This window comes from Anabrus simplex, chromosome 7 (genome assembly GCF_040414725.1).
Source record: "Anabrus simplex isolate iqAnaSimp1 chromosome 7, ASM4041472v1, whole genome shotgun sequence".
NCBI classification, from domain to species: Eukaryota; Metazoa; Arthropoda; class Insecta; order Orthoptera; family Tettigoniidae; genus Anabrus; species Anabrus simplex.
This window is the reverse complement of record NC_090271.1, coordinates 173,714,646-173,737,628: the sequence shown is the minus strand read 5'-3', so window position 1 is coordinate 173,737,628 and position 22,983 is coordinate 173,714,646. Positions and strand designations below refer to the sequence as shown.

The 22,983-nt window shown below is 38.0% G+C and overlaps 1 protein-coding gene across 2 annotated transcripts in view; it reads right to left on the bottom strand.

The window, feature by feature from the left end:
* The window catches only part of RabGGTa (Rab geranylgeranyltransferase subunit alpha), a 155,518-nt gene that overhangs the window by 63,110 nt on the left and 69,425 nt on the right, over window positions 1-22,983 (bottom strand). For both annotated transcript variants that reach the window (XM_067151459.2, XM_067151460.2), the window contains exons 5-6: window positions 15,781-15,978; window positions 2,133-2,401 (exon numbers count right to left, since the gene is read on the bottom strand). In XM_067151459.2, the coding sequence (XP_067007560.1) occupies window positions 2,133-2,401; window positions 15,781-15,978 (467 nt within the window). The remainder of the gene's footprint in view (window positions 1-2,132; window positions 2,402-15,780; window positions 15,979-22,983) is intronic.

Below are 22,983 nucleotides of genomic sequence, written 5' to 3'. Positions count from 1 at the left end.
CACTTTATTATTTTTGGCTGTAAAAGTGGGGAAGAAAGGGGTCTAATATGCAAGTAAATATGGTAGGTCAAAGGCTTTCTTAAAATCAACAAGTGCTATGTAAGTTTCCAAGTTAAATTCCCTGTGTTTTTCTACTAAGATTTTCAAGGTAAAGTAAGCATCAGCACATGAGCATCCCTTTCAAAATCCATGTAGTTCATTTCCAATCACATTTTCATAATACCTGAATAATTTTTCTTTGACAATATTAGAGTAAATTTCATAACCTGAGTTGAGTATACTTATTCCTCTGTAATTTCCACAATCTTTCACACTGCCCTTCTTATGAAGAGGAATAACTGTAGCTTTTTTCAATTCTCTGGTGGTCTGTTGCCATTCCAAATTAAATCGATGAATTTGAGAAATCTTTGCTTGAAGATGTCACTGGAGTACTTGAATAGTTCTGCATTTATTGAGTCTTGTCCAGATGCTTTTCCATTTCTAAGTTTTCTGAGTACTAGCTCCAGTTCTTCGAGTGTAATGGTTTCCGAAGACTTGTTAAGAGATGTTGGCAGAAGAAATGGCTCAATATTTGAACTTCTCCAAAGGTTCTGAAAATAAATGAGCCACTCTGTTAGAGGTATTGCATTAATGTGTATATCTTTTTTTACATCATTATTCAGTCTCTTGAGTATTTTATAGGTCTGTGGTTGTAGTCTTGTTATATCAGTCTCCAGGTATGAAACAAAGTTTTCCCAACTCTTTCTGTGCTTTTTTTGCACTTCCCTTTTTGCTATTGCTCTCTTGTGGTGATACTCTATTTTATCTTCTAATTTACTAGTTGACAAAAATTTTTAATAAGCATTTCTTTTGTCTGAAATAACTTTTTCAATTTCTTCATCCCAGATTCTTAAACCCATTTTCCTCTGCCATTTTTTCTTAACTCCCAAACTCTCAAAATCAGACTGCTTTAAAACTGAACACAAATTAGACCACTCCATTTCCACGTTGTCACTAACTGGTGTCATCTGTGTAAGATTATTAAGTCTGTTCTGGTACAGCCATTTTATACTGGGGTCTTGTAATAGGTTAACCTTGTAAGAAGTTTTAATTTCTTGTGTTGTTTGTTTCTTTTATACCATCTAGGCCTCAGATGAATAGGTGCTACTAATAGATAGTGATCAGTTTTCAATTCAGGCCCTCAATAGACTCTTGTATCCAAGACTAAATCTGCCAATTTACCATTACAAATTATATAATCTATAATCGATTTCTGATTCCGTGCAGACCACGTGTACTTGTGGCTGTCCTTGTGTGGGAACATTGTGTTCATAATCTTTAACTGATTATATACAACAAAACTTAGCATATGATTATCTCGAAGACTGTAATCATAAATATAAGTGGTATGAGTGAAAATGCCCCCAGTGGGTGGGGCAGTAGAATAACAGAGACAGTATTCCTGCATTCATAAGAAGCAACTAAAAGGGGTATCCCTGGTTTCTCAACTTGGGAGGGTGGGTTGGTGAACCCAGGGCCCATAGCTGAGTATTGGCATTGCTTCCACTTACTTGTGCCAGGCTCCTCACTTGCATCTATCCTATCGGACCTCCCTTGGTCAACTCTTGTTCTTTTCTAACCCCAACTGTATTGGGCTGCGAGGCCTAAGGAGGCTTTCATTTTCACACCATTCTTGAGCATTATTTTCCTTTGGCCGATACCTTCATTTTTCAAAGTGTCGGATCCCTTCCATTTTTTCTCTGATTAGTGTTATATAGAGGATGATTGCCTAGTTGTACTTCCTTATAAAACAATAATCACCACCACCACTGAATGACAATGAAGGTGAAACCATTTCTTTTAATTTTCTGGTTTAATGTTGCACTAAGCAATGCAAGGATGGGAAAGGGTTACGACAGGGAAAGCAGCAGTTATGGTCTTAATTCAGGGTCTCGGCATTTGCCTGGTGTGAAAATGGGGAATGATGGAAAAGGACGAGAAACCAGCTGTGAAGAAGAAGAGGAGAGAACAGCAGGTAGAGTAGGCTCAGACAAGTAGCCTAAGGTAAGATGTAAATACTTTTTAGATAGATGATTGGCTTGCATATATAGTGGCATATTTCCCAAAACATAACAGTTTCTTTCAAAGGATACCCATACACGTGAGTTTAGTTGGCCATTACCTGCCACCCAGGTGCCAGTCACTGGCTGGTTTGCCACTTGCAGTTCTAACTGAGGACTTGCTTTATCATCCCCACCAAGGCGAACACTTTGATTAAGAGCCACACAAATTAAACGACGAGACACAAACGCCTGTGATAGCGCAAGGGGCTGGTAAGCACGACCCAGAAGCCACCGCTGGTAAAACCAAGCACTCTGATCATTGGGATCTGTAAATGCAGCATTCTGTACCAACTCCAACTCTGGAAAGAGAAATAACATGTTAGGTAGTGGGTTATTTAATTATCTTGGTACCAGGACTCTGTTTCATAAAACCTTATTCTCTAATATTATTAGTAAGAAACCAATAAATAATATTAACTAATATAATTAGTATTATGTTTCATAGAATTATTAGCTAATAATATTACTAATTAGTTTGCGAGTCAAAATTATTAGTACATATTCCTAATAATATTAGTAAATTGTTTCATATACAACATGACTAATAAAAGTTACTCATATTATTGGGATTATTTCCACAGTGTATTTTGACTCATAATCCATATTATTAGTGAGACTAAAGTCAGTGGTCTTTAATATTTTGGCATAAAAGTGTGAAGATCAGTGAAATGGTCAACTCTGTTTCAAATAGTGATGAGGAAAGAGTGTAGATATTCACTGTCCAATAAAGTTTAGACCAAAAACAGCCTGTAATGGTATGTAACAAACATATGAATACAATGAGAGATTTAAGTTAGATTACAGAACTTTTGAGTATTTGCTTGAAAGGATTGGTAGTAGAATGTCCCACTGCAAGGAATGAAGCATTAACCTCAATACAGCAGCTTCAGACTGCACTCCATGGGCTGGTAGTGATACACAGTATCATTCTTTGTGATATGCATGGTATTTCAAGTATGACAATTATCGTAACTACAAAGACGCACACACGAAATGCTGTCAATTGTGTACACGGTTTTATTTGCAAATTGCACACACATTCTCTCTCTCTCTAATAAACTGCCAACTTGAACAAAACACTGCTACAAAGAAGAAGAAGAAGAAGAAGAAAACTGACACATTAACATGTCAACCAATTACCAACACAACAAAATCACAACACGACTTCCACTAGCAACTCTCGCTAACAACTCTACACCGTCTCCCAAGACTGCCCCTTTATATACATTGCTTGGCCAGGCTTCTAAAAAAGTATGACTCAACATGTTTTTCTCGAATCTCCTTGAGTCTCCAACAACCTAAGTACAAATGGATCGAGCATTCTATAAACGTCTAGTGACAAAAATGCGTTGTTCTGGACAATTACCCTGTGTTGCACAACATTAAATTGGATTTATACATCATATTTACAGGTAATAATAAATTATATACTATTAATTAAGTGTTCTTACATTAAATAAAGTCATATTAATATACACACAGCAGACGTGTTGTGACATAACTTCACATGTTTTGTTACACAAGACAGATCATACAACACACAAATAATAACGTATATGACCACGATTTATACCAAATGAAGTCTGTACATAACTATGTAAATAATAATAATAATAATAATAATAATAATAATAATAATAATAATAATAATAATAATAATAATAATAATAATAATAATACATTACATACATACATTATGATTACAGACCGTTATGCCTTTCAGCGTTCAGTCTGTAACCCTCTGTGAATTTACTAAACGTCGCCACAATCCTCTGTTTGCAACTAGTGCTGCGATCTCACTTTGTTATATACCTCTTATCCTTAAATTATTAGAAACAGAGTCTAACCATCGTTGTCTTGGTCTCCCTCTACTCCTCTTACCCTCCATAACAGAGTCCATTATTCTCCTAGGTAACCTATCCTCCTCCATTCATCTCACATAACCCCAGCACTGAAACTGGTTTATGCGTACAGCTTTATCCATTGAGTTCAATCCTAACTTAGCCTTTATCTCCTCATCCCGAGTACCCTCCTGCCACTGTTCCCACCTGTATGTACCAGCAATCATTCTTACTACTTTCATGTCTGCCACTTGTAACTTATGAAGAAGATATCCTGAGCCCACCCAGCTTTCGCTCCCGTAAGACAAAGTTCGCCTGAAAACAGACCGATGTAAAGATAGTTTCATCTCGGAGCTGACTTCCTTCTTACAGAACACTGTTGATTGCAACTGCGAACTCACTGCATTAGCTTTACTACACCTTGATTCAATCTCACTTACTATATTACCATCCTGGAAGAACACACAACCTAAATACTTAAAATTATCTACCTGTTCCAGCTTTGTATCACCAATCTGGCATTCAATTCTGTTGGCTTTCTTACTTACTGACATCAATTTAGTCTTCGAGAGGCTAATTTTCATGCCATACCCATTGCACTTTTAAGTTCCAAGATATTAGACTGCAGGTTTATGGCACAATCTTCCATTAAGACCAAGTCGCCAGCATAGGCCAGACTGCTTACTACATTTCCACCTAACTGAATCCCTCCCTGTCACTTTATACCTTTCAGCAGATGATCCATGTAAACTACGAACAGCAAAGGTGAAAGATTACAGCCTTGTCTAACCCCTGTACGTACCCTGAACCAAGAACTCATTCTACCATCAATTCTCACTACAGCCCGATTATCAACATAAATGCCTTTGATTGATTTTAATAATCTATCCTTAATTCCATACTCCCCCAGTATGCCAAACATCTTTTCCCTCAGTACCCTGTCATATGCTTTCTCTAGTTCAACGAAACAAACACAGCTGTCTATTCCTCTCGTAAAATATTTCAATTACCTGGCGCATACTCAAAATCTGATCCTGACAGCCCCTCTGTGGTCTGAAACTACACTGGTTCCTTCCTCTCAACCAATGATTGCACCCTTCCCTTCCAAAATACCAGTGAATACTTTGCCTGGTATACTAATCAATAAGATACCTCGATAGCTGTTGCAATCCTTCCCGTTCCCTTGCTTATAGATAGGTGCAATTACTGCTTTTGTCCAATCTGAAGGTACCTTACCAACACTCCATGCTAATCCTACTACTCTATGAAGCCATTTCATCCCTGCCTTCCCACTATACTTCACCATTTCAGGTCTAATTTCATCTATTCTTGCTGCTTTATGACAATGGAGTTTATTTACCATCCTTACCACTTCCTCAAGCGTAATTTCACCAACATCATTTTCTTCCTCCCCATGAACTTGGTTGTTCGAGGCACCATCAGGAAGATTTCCTTTTACGTTGAGAAGATTTCCAAAATATTCCCTCCACCTGTCAAGTGATTCCCAGGGATCTGTTATGAGTTCACCTGAATTACCAAAAACACTGTTAATTTCCTTTTTCCCTCCCTTCCTAAGATTCCTTATTAATGTCCAGAAAGGTTTCCCTGCTGCCTGACCTAGCCTTTCCAGGTTAGTACCAAAATCTTCCCACAACTTCTTATTGGATTCAACAACTTTGTTTCGCTCTGTTTCTTTCATCTACGTAAATTTCCTGTCTGCATCGACCCTTGTTTGGAGCCATTTCTGATAAGCCTTCTTTTTACATTTACATGCTGCTCTCACTTCATAATTCCACCAAGATGTTAGCTTTTTCCCATCTTAACACACAGTCGTTCCTATAGTCATTCCCTTTCTGTTTCTACTACAGCGTCCCTGTATGCCACCCATTCTCTTTCTATATCCTCAACCTGCTTACTGTCCACTGTTTGAAACTTCTCACTAATCACATCCATGTGCTTCAGTTTAATTTCCTCGTCCTGGAGATTTTCTACCCTTATTCGTTTGCAGACAGATTTCACTTTCTCTACCCTAGGCCTACTTGGTTCACTACAGATCAGATAGTGGTGTGTATCATTGAAAAACCCATATATTCCTAACAGACTTCCTGAATTTGAAGTCGGTTAAGATATAGTCTATTATGGACTTCGTACCCCTAGCCTTCCATGTGTAGTGGTGAATAGCCTTATGCTTGAAGAATGTATTCGTAACAGCTAAACACATACTAGCACAGAAGTCCAACAAATGCTTCCCATTGCCATTAGCTTCCATATCTTCCCCACATTACCAATAACCTTTTTGTATCCTTCAGTTCTATTTCCAACTCTCGCATTGAAATTGCCCATTAGCACTATCCTATCCTTGCTGTTGACTCCGACTACGATGTCACTCAATGCTTCATAAAACTTATCAATTTCATCCTCATCTGCACCTTCACATGGTAAATACATGGAGACAATTCTCGTCCTAATTCCTCCAACTGCCAAATCTGCCCACATCATTCACTCATTTACGTGCCTAACAGAAACTATGTCGCGTGCAATGGTTTTCCTGATAATTAGCCCTACCCTGGACTCTGCCCTTCCCTTTTTAACACCCATCAAGTACACTTTATAATATTTTATCTCTTCCTCATTATCTCCCCTTACCCGAATATCACTTACTCCTAGTACATCCAGTTGCATCCTCTTTGCTGACTCAGCCAGTTCTACTTTCCTTCTTCCATAACCCCCATTAATATTGATAGCTCCCGATCAAATTCCATTTCGTTCACCAAGTTATTAGTAGATTATTGGATTATTAGATTGTTGTTGTTGTTGTTGTTGTTTGAGTCATCAGTCCATAGACTGGTTTGATGCAGCTCTCCATGCCACCCTATACTGTGCTAACCTTTTCATTTCTACGTAACTATTGCATCCTACATCTGCTCTAATCTGCTTGTCATATTCATACCATGGTCTACCCCTACCATTCTTACCACCTTAACTTCCTTCAAAAACCAACTGAACAAGTCCTGGGTGTCTTAAGATGTGTCCTATCATTCTATCTCTTCTTCTCATTAAATTTAGCCAACATATGAATAGTAACACAGTAAAGGTTTCCACCTATTCAATACTAATATGTATTTACAATATTATAAATTACATGGAACTAGTTTCGACCCACCTAGGGGTCATCATCAGCCATATTAAAGCATACATAAGTTTTACATAAAATCAGCTTCATGGTCCGTATCGCACTTCAATAGATTCACAATGAAGTATTTATTTATTTTCCACCTAGTCGATACAATGATTGCCTAAGGCAATTTTTATTGGTCAAAAGTGGTACATGTTTCGTATATTATCAACATCTTCAGCCACATAACACAGTTTAGATGAAAAATATAAAATTGACAAAGTAATGCTTTAGAGGAAGTGTCCTTGAAATTAACATAAGATTGACAAGATTAAAACAAACAAATAACTCAAGAGAAAATATATAAATTATTTCTACAATAGAAAGCAGGTGCAAGAACAAGGAAGAACGCATCATCAATATTACACCCGGCGCAAAACTGTGAAAGAATGACAGGAGTTACTGTTCCAAAGGAAAGCAGGCTTAATAAGATTTGACAACTAGGAATTAGTTATATTTTCATCTACATTAATAATAAGAGCCGCACTGTGATATCAGGATTTCTTCATTTCGATAATTACTTATAAAATGTATAATTTTTAATTTATAAATTGATCTTTTTTCATGGATTATTAAGAAAAGAATATTTATTAGGACAATTTCTCTATGGAATATTGTACAAGTGTTTCCTTGACGACTGCTTTCTATTGTAGAAATAATTTATATATTTTCTCTTGAGTTATTTGTTTGTTTTAATCTTGTCAATCTTATGTTAATTTCAAGGACACTTCCTCTAAAGCATTACTTTGTCAATTTTATATTTTTCATCTAAACTGTGTTATGTGGCTGAAGATGTTGATAATATACGAAACATGTACCACTTTTGACCAATAAAAATTGCCTTAGGCAATCATTGTATCGACTAGGTGGAAAATAAATAAATACTTCATTGTGAATCTACATAAGTTTTGTCGAATCCTAAAACATATTATTTTTAACTGTAATAATCTTATGGATTTATAATTTATAAAGTGAAGTGTGGTAACGAGATGAGAAATGTTAGTATGGTACAGGTGAGTAGTAATTAATAATAATATGAGGAATATATATACAAAGAAGTTTGGAACAAAGTACAGTACATAGTACAAAGTACATATATTCCTCATATTATTATTAATTACTACTCACCTGTACCATACTAACATTTCTCATCTCATTACCACACTTCACTTCATAAATTATAAATCCATAAGATTATTACAGTTAAAAATAACATGTTTTAGGATTCGACAAAACTTATGTATGCTTTAATATGGCTGATGATGACCCCTAGGTGGGTCGAAACTAGTTCCATGTAATTTATAATATTGTAAATACATATTAGTATTGAATAGGTGGAAACCTTTACTGTGTTACTATTCATATGTTATTCTCAGTTCAATACGGACCAACAACATGAAATTCATAACCCTTGATGAAATTTAGCCAAATCGATCTCCTTTCACCAATTCGATCCAGTATCCGTTCATTTGTGATTCGATTTATCCATCTCACCTTCAGCATTCTTCTGTAACACCACATTTCAAAAGCTTCTATTCTCTTTCTTTCTGAGCTAGTTATCATCCATGTTTCACTTCCATACAATGCCACGCTCCACACGAAAGTCTTCAAAAACATCTTTCTAATTCCGATATCAATGTTTGAAGTGAGCAAATTTCTTTTCTTAAGAAAGCTCTTCCCTGCTTGTGCTAGTCTGCATTTTATGTCCTCCTTACTTCTGCCATCGTTAGTTATTTTACTACCCAAATAACAATATTCATCTACTTCCTTTAAGACTTCATTTCCTAATCTAATATTTCCTACATCACCTGCCTTTGTTTGACTGCACTCCATTACTTTTGTTTTGGACTTATTTATTTTCATCTTGTACTCCTTACCCAAGACTAAATCCATACCATTCAGCAACTTCGAGATCTTCTGCAGTCTCAGATAAAATATCATCGGCAAATCTCAAGGTTTTGATTTCCTCTCCTTGGACTGTGATTCCTTTTCCAAATTTCTCTTTGATTTCCTTTACTGCCTGTTCTATATAAACACTGAAAAGGAGAGGAGACAAACTGCAGCCTTGCCTCACTCCTTTCTGGATTGCTGCTTCATTTTCAAAGCCCTCGATTCTTATCACTGCAGACTGATTTTTATACAGATTGTAGATAATTCTTCGTTCTCGGTATCTGATCCCTATCATCTTCAGAATCATAAATAGCTTGGTCCAATCAACATTATCGAATGCCTTTTCTAGATCTACGAATGCTATGTATGTGGGCTTGTCCTCCTTGATTCGATCCTCTAAGATCAGACGTAAAGTCAGGATTGCTTCACGTGTTCCTACATTTCTTCTGAAGCCAAACTGATCTTCTCCCAACTCAGCTTCCACTTGTTTTTCCATTCTTCTGTAAATAATACGTGTTCAAATTTTACAGGCATGAGATACTAAACTAATGGTGCGGTAGTTTTCACACCTGTCAGCACCGGCTTTCTTGGGAATAAGTATAACAACATTCTGCCGAAAATTGGATGGGACTTCTCCTGTCTCATACATCTTGCACACTAAATAAAATAACTTTGCCATGCTGGTTTCTCCTAAGGCAGTCAGTAATTCATAGGGAATGTCATCAATTCCAGGCGCCTTGTTCCTATTGAGGTCACTCACAGATCTGTCAAACTCTGACCTCAAAATTGGGTGTCCCATTTCATCAGCATCAACAGCCTCTTCATGTTCCAGAACCAAATTATCTACATCTTTACCTTCATACAACTGTTGGATATGCTCCTGCCATCTTTCTGCTTTGTCTTCTTTCCCTAGGAGTGGCTTTCCATCTGAGCTCTTAATATTCATACACCTAGATTTCCTTTCTCCAAAGGTTTCATTGATTTTCCTGTATACAGCATCTACCTTTCCCAGGACCATACAGCTTTCCACATCCTTGCACTTCTCTTTCAGCCATTCTTCCTTAGCTACTTTGCACTTTCTATCCACTTGATTCTTTAATCACCAGTATTCTTTTCTGCCCTCTTCATTTCTAGCATTCTTGTATTTTCGTCGTTCATCAATCAGGTCTAGTATCTCCTGAGTTACCCACTGATTCTTAGTTGATCTTTTCTTCCTTCCTAACATTTCTTCAGCAGCCCTACTGACTTCATTTTTCATGACTTTCCACTCTTCCTCTATAGTGTTTCCTTCAGCCTTTTCATTTAGTCCTTGTGCAACATGTTCCTTGAAACAATCCCTCACACTCTTTTCTTTCAACTTGTCTAGATCCCATCTTTTTGCATTCTTTCCTTTCTTCAATTTCTTCAACTTCAGATGGCATTTCATGACCAACAAGTTGTGGTCAGAGTCCACGTCTGCTCCTTGGAAAGTTTTGCAATCCAACACCTGGTTTCTGAATCTCTGCCTAATCATAATGAAGTCTATTTGATACCTTCCAGTATCTCCAGGTCTCGTCCACGTATACAGCCGTCGTTTGTGGTGTTTGAACCAAGTATTGGCAAGGACTAAATTATGATCAGTGCCAACCAGCTGACTTCCTCTTTCGTTCCTTTGTCCCAATCCAAATTCTCCTACTGTACTACCTTCTCTTCCTTGGCCTACCACTGCATTCCAGTCTCCCATCACAATTAGATTCTCGTCACCTTTTACATATTGTATTAAATCTTCTATCTCCTCATATATTCTTTCGATTTCTTCATCATCCGCTAAACTAGTAGGCATATAGACCTGCACTATTGTGGTGGGCATTGGTTTGGTGTCTATCTTGACGACAATAATTATTTCACTATGCTGGTCGCAGTAGTTTACCCGCTGCCCTATTTTCTTATTCATTATTAAACCAACTCCTGCATTTCCCCTGTTTGATTTTGTGTTGATAATTCGGTAGTCACCTGACCAAAAATCCTGTTCTTCCTGCCAACGTACTTCACTTATACCAGCTACATCTAACTTTAGCCTATCCATCTCCCTTTTCAGATTCTCTAACCTACCACAACGATTCAAACTTCTAAAATTCCACGTTCCGACTCGCAGAATGTCAGTATCCATCTTCCTGATGATCGCCCCCTCTCGTGTAGTCCCCACCCGGAGATCCGAATGGGGAACTAGTTTACCTCCAGAATATTTTACCCGGGAGGAAGCCATCATCAGTACATCATTCATACAGAGAGAGCTGCATGTCCTCAGGAGGTAGTTACGGCTGTAGTTTCCCGTTGCTTTCAGTCGTGTAGCAGTATCAACACAGCTAAGCCATGTTGAGTATTATTACAAGGCCGTATCAGTCAATCATCAGACTGCCGCCCTTGCAACTACCGAAAGGCTGCTACCCCTCTTTCGATGAACCATTCATTAGTCTGGTCTCTCAACAGATACCCATCCGATATGGTTGCACCTGCGGCTCGGCTATCTGCATCATTGGGACACGCAAGCCTCCCCACCGCGGCAAGGTCACATGGTTCGCAGAGGAGGTATTAGATTATTATTAGTTTTTAATAATAGTAATAATGATGATGATAATAATAATAATAATAATAATAATAATAATAATAATAATAATAATAATAATAATAATAATAATAATAATAATAATAACAACAACACCTACTAATCAAGCTTGATATATTAACTATTTATCCATAGGTTTAGAAAATTGTTTACAAGTTATTATAGTCCATTACACTTGCATCAAAGTCTGCATAGTTATAACTGCAATGGATACACCCTTCTTCAGAATGTTGTATGTTGGTCTGCTGACTACGATGAAATATTTGCCACATCCACTGAACTTGTCGGTACTCCTTTAGTTTGTGGAGTACTTGATGGAATGCTCAAAATTAATGCACCAAATGCATATGAACCAGCACTTGTTGATCGATATGGGAAACATTCCTTGAATATGTAAATGTGTGTGTATGTATGTGAGTGAAAGTGATTGTGACCCTGGAAGTACTTGCAGAAAAAATAAAGTGAGTAGGCAGAAGTATTTTCTAGACTACGGCTAGTCATAATACAAGGGTTGTTTCTAACGAGTGCAGGGACCTTCATGTCAGTAACCCGGCCCCACTCCTTCCCAGCTGCCCCTCTCCCCCTACCCTTCACCAGCGATAACAGGGGACATTCTCAGGGAAAGTCTTGCAAGCTATCTGTGAGCCCTACAATGTTGCCATATTAACGCGCTGTCATTAATGGCTCACACTGACAAAATACAATCCCTCTTTCATAGTAGTAACACCTTGCACTGCATATGTGCAACCCTCACTAAATTCAGGCCTTGATTTAAATAACATGACTTTACATCATCTAGATCGTAGAAAAAGTATTGCAGGAGGGTGTGCTATTTCCCGTTCCAGAGTAAAGTGTAGCTTTCACCGAAGTCCCAGTCAACATCCATGGCTGTGACAATATGGAGCTGCTGGGGTATGGGTGGTAGTGAGTAATGGCATTCAGAGCACGACTAGTGCATCTTAGTGTTATGAAAGGTGTTGCTCATACAGTCAGTCGTGCTGCAATAGCACTTTCTGACCCAGTGAGGAAAGCAACGGCAAACTACCTCACTCCTCGTCTTGTCCAGTACGCCTCATTTTGGTGCTGCCATTGGTTTTTGCGGTTTCCTTATAACCGCATAACCTTTGGTGGTGCTATTTGAGGATCCAACCAGCCTTTGAGCTGATGACCTAACAGACAGACATGATCTTAAAAGTTAAATATCAGCTACTTCAGACCTGACAATTCCCTAACAACCAGAATTTATGTTTGTAGAAGTTTTGGCAAACAAACAAACAAACAAAATGTACTGATCGGCGTTGTTTATAAAGCCCCAGAAGTAAGACACCTATCTGACCTTGAACTTTGCTAGGCCAATTTAAATCCGTTCTACAAAAATATAATTATACTTGGAGATTTCAATACAAATTTGCTGACTGTGACAAATGACTCATTACATTTACAAAATATGTTCTTTAGCATAGACCTACACATACTACCTCCAAATGTACATACAGTAAACTAATAATTTTCAGAAAGTTTTAAATCACGGACAGCTTGCAGTGGCGACCGAGTATTTCTACCCATTAACTAATATATGTCTGCTTTCATTAAAGATATCAAAATATGAAACTAAACACATAACACATAGGAATATAAAAAACTGAACATGGAAAGAATATGACACGAAGCATATTATCTGCTATGAGGTGCTGAAATTTTGTCCCACAGGATTTCTTTTACGTGCCAGTAAATCTACCGACACAAGGCCGACGTACTTGAGCACCTTCAAATACCACCAGACTGAACCATGATCAAACCTGCCAAGTTGGGGTCAGAAGGCCAGCGCCTTCTGAGCCACTCAGCCCAACTAGCAAAATAATAATAATAATAATAATAATAATAATAATAATAATAATAATAATAATAATAATAATAATGTTTTTACATCCCACTAACTTGTTTTTGACAGTTTTCGGAGAGATCTTGGTGCCGGAATTTTGTCCCGCAGGAGTTCTTTTATGTGTCAGTAAATCTACCGACACGAGACTGACGTATTTGAGCACGTTCAAATACCACCGGACTTAGCCAGGATCGGACCTGCCAAGTTGGTGTCAGAGGCCAGCGCCTCAACCATTTGAGCCACTCAGCCTGGCTAGCAACTTACTAGACCAAGGATGGCGAACCTTTCCCAACTAGTGTGCCATTTTATATCTGATTTATTTTTCTCAACTATATACTGTGCCATTTGTTGTTTTCTTATGGAATGGCTACAATCACCCACCCACACAATCCACCACCGACTTCCATCCCTAATTCCAAATTATGTTTGATAATATGTAATTACACATATACCGTAAAATAATACATTTCATTGCATGTTCCGTGGTAGTATTTTGCCAATACCGCAAAAATACATTTTAATATGTAAGTTTTAAGAATACCTAACATTATTTTTCTTTAAATATAATAAGCGCCCATTGTAACACACTTTGTCATTGAGTATTATTGGACATAGAAATCAAAAATACTAATATTGCCGAAGGACTTTAAATGAAATGTCGTTCTCAACTTTAGTGTGAAACTTGTTGCTGAATCTTAGTAGCCATGTCATTTATGTTAGGGTCTTAACTTGTTGTCTTCGATAACACACCAGAAGTTCTTAGGTCTGAACTAAGACGGTTTCTAACAATTGACTTCACATGTTCATTGCATAAAATAGCTGTTCGCAGGCGTATGATGAACCAAACAAAGTAACAAACGCTGTAGCAACTTTCTTCATGGCCGAAAACATCTCTGGGAGGCTGTTCCGCTGTTCATGTATTAAGTTCTCTGGCTTCTGGAAAGAATATTCATCATCAAAAGCACACCCGATTTTCACCAATTCTTCACCCAGTTGTAGGAATTTGCTTACCGATGTACTGTACTGCTTTATTGAAATTCAGTCAACTCCATTTCTAAACTGTCAATATATAACCATGCAAAAAAATGGCCTTAATAGCACTCATTTGTGCAATATAAGGTTTTGAAATAAAGTGTGATAGTTTCTCCAAATCTCGAAGTTGAGATAATCTCTTGGCAACAAAATTCGAAACAATTAACAGTTACACACTACGAATAATTACGTGATGCTGACAATCACACATGAGCCAAACTTCGCTAATTGGCTGATGTGAGTGAGCGAATGGTTCGTCGGACGCCTCTGACATTTATGTCACTTGACTTCTGGACCTATCAGTGTTGAAGTGTTGCCAAAATGCACGTCTGAATGGAACTAGAATTTAGAATTTTGGTATATATTTCTTAAACCTGAAACACTGTAACTATACCATGCACGAGATATGTTTAGTCTATAGTACAAGACGTACATAAAAACGTTATTATGTGCATGTGGTGTGCCACCAAAATCGTGTTCGCGTGTTACCAAGTGACACGCGTGGCATAGGTTCGCCATCCCTGTACTAGACCAATACAATCTTGATACCACTCTTCCCTGAACAAGATGTGAGATCATAGATGATTGATTGATTGACTGATTGATTGATTGATTGATTGATTGATTGATTGATTAACATTTTAGAAAATCAACACGACTCAAGAGCTGCACAAAATTTATTACAAGATATAATTTTTTCTATGTAAAAATGCAAGTCTGTGTGCAAGGCCATACACCACACAGTACATTGGAAAAATTCTAAATATTACTCTGTATACATGTGAAAATTTCTTGTGATCCAGCTATATTAAATGCTACAAGGTAACACTGAAATCCCTGTTCAGAGTGCTGAAATCACAGGTGGAACTGTACATGACACTCCAAAATACCTAACAGGACAGCTTCCATAAGTAGAAACAGTGTTGAGAACACTGTATTAACAGGGGAATGGAGTACATCAAAGGAGACAAAGATAATTAGGCAACAGGTACAAACCCTAAATAATTATTTTTCAAAGTTCAGTTATTTTTTGAACAGCCCTTGTACTTAAAGTACACCCAAAAAAAAGGAATACTGCAACACTGATTACTCATTGCCTGCAAAGTGATTATTTCTTATGCTCTCTGCATACATAGAACAAGACATGACTTGATAAAATATCGTCAGCATTGCTTATTCTATACATCATCTCATCAGAATCCATAATTTTAATTTTACTCATAACAAAATAATAGACACACACAATACTTTACCTTCTTTGTGCTTGTCTTCTCTGATAGGCCGCTTGTTATGAGGGTCTGGATAGACAACTGGTAAAAGACGACTACGATAATGCCATGATGAATAATTGGAGAAATTTGTTGTAATTTTCAACGTAGAATAAGCATATTCTTCTTCTGCAGGCACTTTTGACCTCTGCACCACAAAGTTTCTATAATCCCACGTGTGAACTAAACACAGAAATATTATGTTAAGAAAAGTGCCAAAGCTTTCAAAGACTTACAAAACAAGATATTCAGTAGAAATCCATTATAGCGAGAATTCATAACGGCAAAAAATTTACTCACTATAATGAATTGTCATTATATCCGGTTTTTCATAAAAGTTGCGAGAAACCCCATACACATTAAAATGAGTATGAAACAGCAATCAGTTTGTTCTAAACTTGCATTTTCACGGATTACATCCACACTACAGCTTACTCGTTTGTTATTTTTTGAAATCCAAAAGCCATGAAAATGTAAGTTTAATTTAATTCCAAAAAGATTACAGTATGAGTCCAGAGGCTTCTGTGGCAATCATTCCAGTTTTTTTCTTCAAACAGCATCACTTAACCTAACCATATATGTATCATGAAAACCTCCTTGCAACAAATTTACAGCCTTTCCAAAATTTAACTAGACATGGGAAAATATAAACTATCCTCGGAATCAGTGATGTACTGAAACCATACAGTGCCCTGTACAGCTCACTGTCAATATCTGCATCTTTCCATCCCATTAAAATCATTTCATAAATCGCATTATTTGCAGCTTTTTGGGTAAAAAGAACATCCCAGGGGCCTGATCGGCGTGTAGTTAGAACCAGACCCACGAAAGATAGCCCGGCAGACAATGCAAAGGTGAGGGGAAACCAGCCTCCACGATAAAAGCGCTCTCTATTGTAAGACAGAGTTGGGAATAAGATGCGATGCAACGAACAGTCTAATACGCCCAGAGGTATGGCCTATTTACAGGGCTCCACACTAACAGAAGAAGCTTCCTGTTTTTCCTGCATGTTTCACGAGTGCCAACGTCAAATTTTGGTGTGCAATATTATGTGATATTCTGATCCAGACATAGGAAAAACATATAGGGCACATCAATGAATAGAGCTGAATTTTCTGTGTATCCCAGACTGAAAATATGGAATACTTTATTCACGGGGCAAATTGTCTGACTCGTTGGCTGAATGGTTTGATTCCTGGCCGGGTTAAGGATTTTAACCTTCATTGGTTAATTCCAATGGCTCAGGGGCTGGGTGTTTGTGCTGTCCCCAACATCCCTGCAACTCACACACCACACAACACTATCATCCACCACAATAACACGCAGTTCCCTACACATGGCAGATGCCGCCCACCCTCATCGGAGGGTCTGCCTTACAAGGGCTGCACTCAGCTAGAAATAGCCACATGAAATTATTAATTATTATGACGGGGCAAATTGAGGTCACCAGATGTCCAGCTGTAATGTATTGCTAATACGTATGAATATACTGCGTCACCCAAGTCGAGTATTGCGCCCAAAGTTAACTCCACCCACAAAGGGACAGTACTGTCCTAATTAAAGGCGGGAGCTTGATTATCTAAAAACTGCCGATCGAATTGCGATTGCACTTGGCTCGAGTGAAAGAGGACTTGAAGTCTGTAATACGCACCCTTTAAATGCCTTGAACTCCAGTTATTAACGGCGCTGATTTCCATAATTCAGTATGAAGGAGCCTCCCAACCCCAAGGGCCAGCGAGTTGACACTATAAGGCAGGGCCCAGCCCACGCTGGCCACCCTCTTGACAGCTAACAAAAGACAAAGTTTGTGTCTGTCACGATCGTAAACATTATAATCCGGGGAGGGCATACTGTGCACTGTGTATTAGGAATTTGTACAACAGCCAATCGAGCCTAAGCAAAGGTCTCAGTTTCTGTGTATAATTAAGTAGGCTGTTAGAAAATTTGAATAAATAAATAGCAGGAGTTGGCTAGAACAATGCCCGGCATAAAATTACGGTGAAATTTATAATGTCCAATAGCGGACCATTTGTATTGGTGTTATAAAATTACAACCCGATATCAGTCAATTAGTGGTATCAAATTCAAAGCAGGAAAATTCAGTGGTAGAATAGCATCAACAGGGATATTTCCGCTATTCGGAGTAAGGGTTTCTCAAGTCTTATGAGTCACCCTACTCATTGTGTTAGTGGGTGTCCCTCTTGACTAGAGTAATTTGCCTCCATACGGGAAAATCCTGTGTTCAATACTGTGTATGTGCCATTGTAGACAGAAAGAAACGTGTGACGAATGCTCGAGTACGCCGACGCTCGCCCAGAAAGTAGAAGGAGGGCGGTTCGAAGCTCGTGTTGGAGATTCGGGCCGCTTTTCGATATTATCTCATCCAATGTTGTTCGTCAGTTTACACTGATGCATTATTATACTTGGGTCTCCTAGTCAAGCCCAGTAAGGATATAGTACTCTGCCATATCTTGAGGTGTATCTATTGTTACTTAATTTCAGTATCTATGCATATAAAAGAGTTTTGTCTGCACATTGCTCAGAATTTGAAAAAAAATGGTATTTCTGTATTGGTCATGTCCACAGTAACAAGGAAATGCACTTTTTACTTTTCCGTAATTTCTGTCTGTCTGTCTGTCTGTCTGTATGTACAAGAAAACGGCTGAAGGTAATTTAATGAAAATCGGTGTGTAAAGTCGGGGGATGAACCACTACAATATAGGCTATAAATCATTTTATTCACGCTGAGTGAATTGGTAGCTTAGGGGAAGGCCTGGAATTTAATTTTCAAATATTTATATTATTAGTGGTCCTGTCGACAAATATTACATAACTAAAGTTATATAGAATTAAATTTCCGATCATTTATGTTTTATACATTTTTACCCTACCGGTTATGATAAGAGAGATATTCATGAATTTGTATTTTTTCAGTTAAGTCCATATCAACGCGAGCCAGGAGAAAATGGGTGAACAGAATATAATGAAAATCGGTACACAGAGTCGGGGAATAACAAACTACAGTCTAAGCTATAAACAAATTTTATTCATCCTGGATGAAATTGTAGTTTAGGGGAAGGCACCTAAAATTTAATTTTTAAATACCTACAGTATGTTATTGGTCCTATCGAAAAGTACTGCATAACAAAAGTTAGAGAGAATACAATTTCCGATCATTTATGTTTTATTCAGTTTTACTGTACCGACTATGATAAGAGTGGTATTTCAGAGTTGGAAGAAAACTAAATGCGAAGGCCTACAATATCAAAAGCGCATAACATTCATCAACAATATCATTATATTGACCATTGTTCGTTGTGATGTTGTCTTATGCTGCCACTCAACTCTGATAGATGGGATTACTGCTGTGTACTGAGTATAACAGCCTAACTGAATATTGGCGGGAAATAGTTGGGGACTTAGTAAACTTTCTTCTTTAGCATTCCGAAGGTCGCAGTTAACGACTCCCATCTTTCAATCTTAACGTTTGAGTAGTCTGGCCTGTAGTAGTAGTAGTAGTAGTAGTAGTAGTAGTAGTAGTAGTAGTAGTAGTAGTAGTAGTAGTAGTATGACCTGGTCTAGAATTATAATTTAGGCCTATTCCAAATTATAGCACCACAAATCACTAAACAATTCAAAATTCAACCCTGAAAAGAGCCATTTTTTAAGAAAAGCTTCTTCACTTTTATTAAATCTACATTCAATTTATTACAAATTAGCAGTGAAGAGGGGCTTTCTCCTCAGGCTTGAAAGAAGAATTTACCTCCAAGTCAGATAGTTCTTTCCGCCACCAGTGTAGTGAATTGAGATTGTCTGATTCATCGGGTATTCCTAGGACACATATTGCCCTGGGACTCTCCACTATTTGACCCCCCCCCCCCGCGCCGAAAAAGACGAAGAGTGTTCACGGATCACGGCTGTCTGCGGCTTGGTCCTTCCAGCTCTGAAAATTTGGGCTGTTAGATCGGAAGCGTAGTACTATTTGTTAAAAGTGAGAAAATGTGTGGTTTTCATTTGATCGAGTATTTAATACGAAAACATTTCTTTCGATCCTGTCATTCATACTGAAATGAAATGGCGTATGACTTGTAGTGCCGGGAGTGTCGGAAGACATGTTCGGCTCGCGAGGTGCAGGTCTTTTGATTTGACACCTGTAGGCGACCTGCGCATCGTGATGAGGATGAAATGATGATGAAGACGACACAGCGAAATTAATTAATGATGGTTAAAATTCCTGACCCTGCCGGGAATTGAACCCGGGACCCCTGTGACCAAAGGCCAGCACGCTAACCATTTAGCCATGGAGCCGGACATCATTCCCACTGATGTCATTGTAATGACCTATATTCATTTCAGTTGGAAAAATTACTAAGACAGTCTTTCTGAGGATGTAAGGAGGTAGGTGGAGATTGAGTGTCTGCCATTATAACACTCCCCAGCTTGATTGTGACTGATGGTAGGCATGCGGGCCTACCATTACAATGAATATTCCCTAAGCCTGTCTTCATATGAGAAGAGACGTTTGGTGACTTCTCTGTCGTGTTTCTAGGGTAATGTTAAGAGCTATGCAGTTTAATACAATCTTGCTCAAACGTGTACACTACTTAACCTAGAATTCTGCATACAATGTAGAATTCCGTAGCGAAGCACGGGTACATCAGCTAGTATAACATTAAAATTAAACAATCGGTTACTTCAGCGTTTATTTCTAACGAGGTAACAACTGCTATCAGCCCCGTTATTTATGCATTTATTACAAAGACATGTTACCCTCTTTCATTTTGAATTTTGTTTTAGAGAACAGGAGTCGACGGGTATTACTAATCGACTCCGACATCACCTTCGAATGATATAGATGTTGATTCCCATAGGTAACCTGAAATATTTGTCCTGAATGAGTAAATTTACAATACCAATATAGTTGGTCTGTTATTGAACATTATAAATATTCCAGCTTACTCATTCCTGGTTGCCAACGTTTCGCCCCAGTGTGCTAAGTTGGGCTCATCAGTTGGTAAATAGCACACCTACCAAGACGCATGGCTAGTGTTTCACCTTATGGAAACTGATGCTACAAGTCACTACGGTACTAAGTTTACATCTTTTATCTTATTGTCAACGTTCTACAGAGGATCAACATTTTACGTCAAATTTTAGATGACAACATTCAAAATCTACAGACGAGCAATATTTTAAGTCAGTTTTTAGAAGACAACATTCAAAACTATTTCCATGGTCAACAACGCCACACTTAAAACTCAAAACTTTAAAAAGTGATCAAATACTGTTAATATTTTTCACCTTTGTTTTACAACTTGACCAGCAAGTTTTTAACTTGTAAATACTTTAGGAATTATATCATTATTAAGGGTCCATAGTTTGTACTTAAAACCCCATGGCACTACAGCCCTTGAAGGGCCTTGGCCTACCAAGCGACCGCTGCTCAGTCTGAAGGCCTGCAGATTGCGAGGTGTGGTGTGGTCAACACGACAAATCCACTCGGCCGTTATTCTTGGCTTTTGAGACCGGGCCCGCTATCTCACCGTCAGATAGCTCCTCGATTCTAATCACGTAGGCTGAGTGGATCTCGAACCAGCCCTCAGATCGAGGTAAAAATCTCTGACTTGTCCGGAAATCGAACCCGGAGCCTCCGGGTAAGAGGCAGGCATGCTACCCCCACCCCACGGGGCTGGGTAGTTTGTTCTTCAACATGTGTATATCTTTGTTCATTTGTCCTATTTTGGCTGATGATGGTGTCCAAGACATCGAAACCGGTACCAAATAAATATAGTTGTGATTTTGAATTAGCAACATACTTTGTACTGAAAAAGGTGGATCAATTGCACTCCTCTTTATTGTATGTTAATCTCCATTCAATACGGACCAAATATGAAGTTTTAATATTAAACAAATGGCAATCGCAACAAACTGAAAGCAATAGACAAAAATTCTTGAATATCAGAAAGATGGTCGATAAAAATATCAAAAAATTAAAAAGGCTGATAAAACCAGATGCTATTCAAATAGATGAGGACTTTACTAGAAACAAGACAAGAAGTTTCTACAAAATCTTTAAACAGAGAACAACGAAGTACAAGCCACCGACTGTACAGTTACAGGACAAGAACGGAAGTATAGCACATAACAACACTGACAACTGCAGTATACTAACAGACTACTTTGAAAATCTCTCAACTGTGAAACACCAGTCGTAAAATGACATCTAACATCCCTACAAATACCAATCCCGACTCACAGCCGCCAACCTTCGAGGAACTGAAAAAGATTATTTTGAGCTTTAAAAACAACAAAGCATTGAGAGAAAACCAGATCACAGCCGAACTTTGGATGAATGCCAACAAGGAAGCAATAGAATCCCTACAAAAAGTTTGTGAAGATATCTGGGTCAAAGAAGGTATTCCAGAAGAATGGACAATGGCCCTTACCCACCCAATCCATAAGAATGGGGATAAAATGAGCCCCAACAATTATAGAGGCATATCACTTCTGGATATTACATATAAGATATTCTCAAAGGCCTCTCACTTAATAGAACAGAACCACAGTTAGATCATCAATTGGGAGAATATCAAGCAGGATTCAGAAAGGGGAGATCCTGTCCGGAACAAATCTTGAACCTTAAAAATCTCATAGCATACCAGAAATCTGGAGCAAAAACATATGTCATCACCTTTATTTGAATCACTAGACCGGGATAATTTCCTTTCTGTACTGAAAGAATTTGGTCTAGACAACAAAACAACAAACCTCATTAGGGAAACTCTCACTAATACATTTTCCAAAGTCAAATTCATGGGAGAATTGTCAGCTCCTTTTGAGATCAAAAACTGGTGCCCGACAGGGTGACGGACTGTCCCCCATACTGTTCAATTGCGCCTTGGAGAAGGTAGTCAGAGAATGGGATAAGACAACCAGTGGTGGAATTCGATTGAGATCAGTAAAAAAGGGTATCAAGATCAAATGTTTACCTTTCACAGATGACATGGCCTTACTAGCCGAGATGTGGGAGGAAGCCAAGGAGCAGTCCATTGAACTGCTGAAGCAAGCAGAGAAGATAGGTCTGAAAATCGCCTTTGGAAAGACCAAAATAATAATAATAATAATAATAATAATAATAATAATAATAATAATAATAATAATAATAATAATAATAATAATAATAATAAT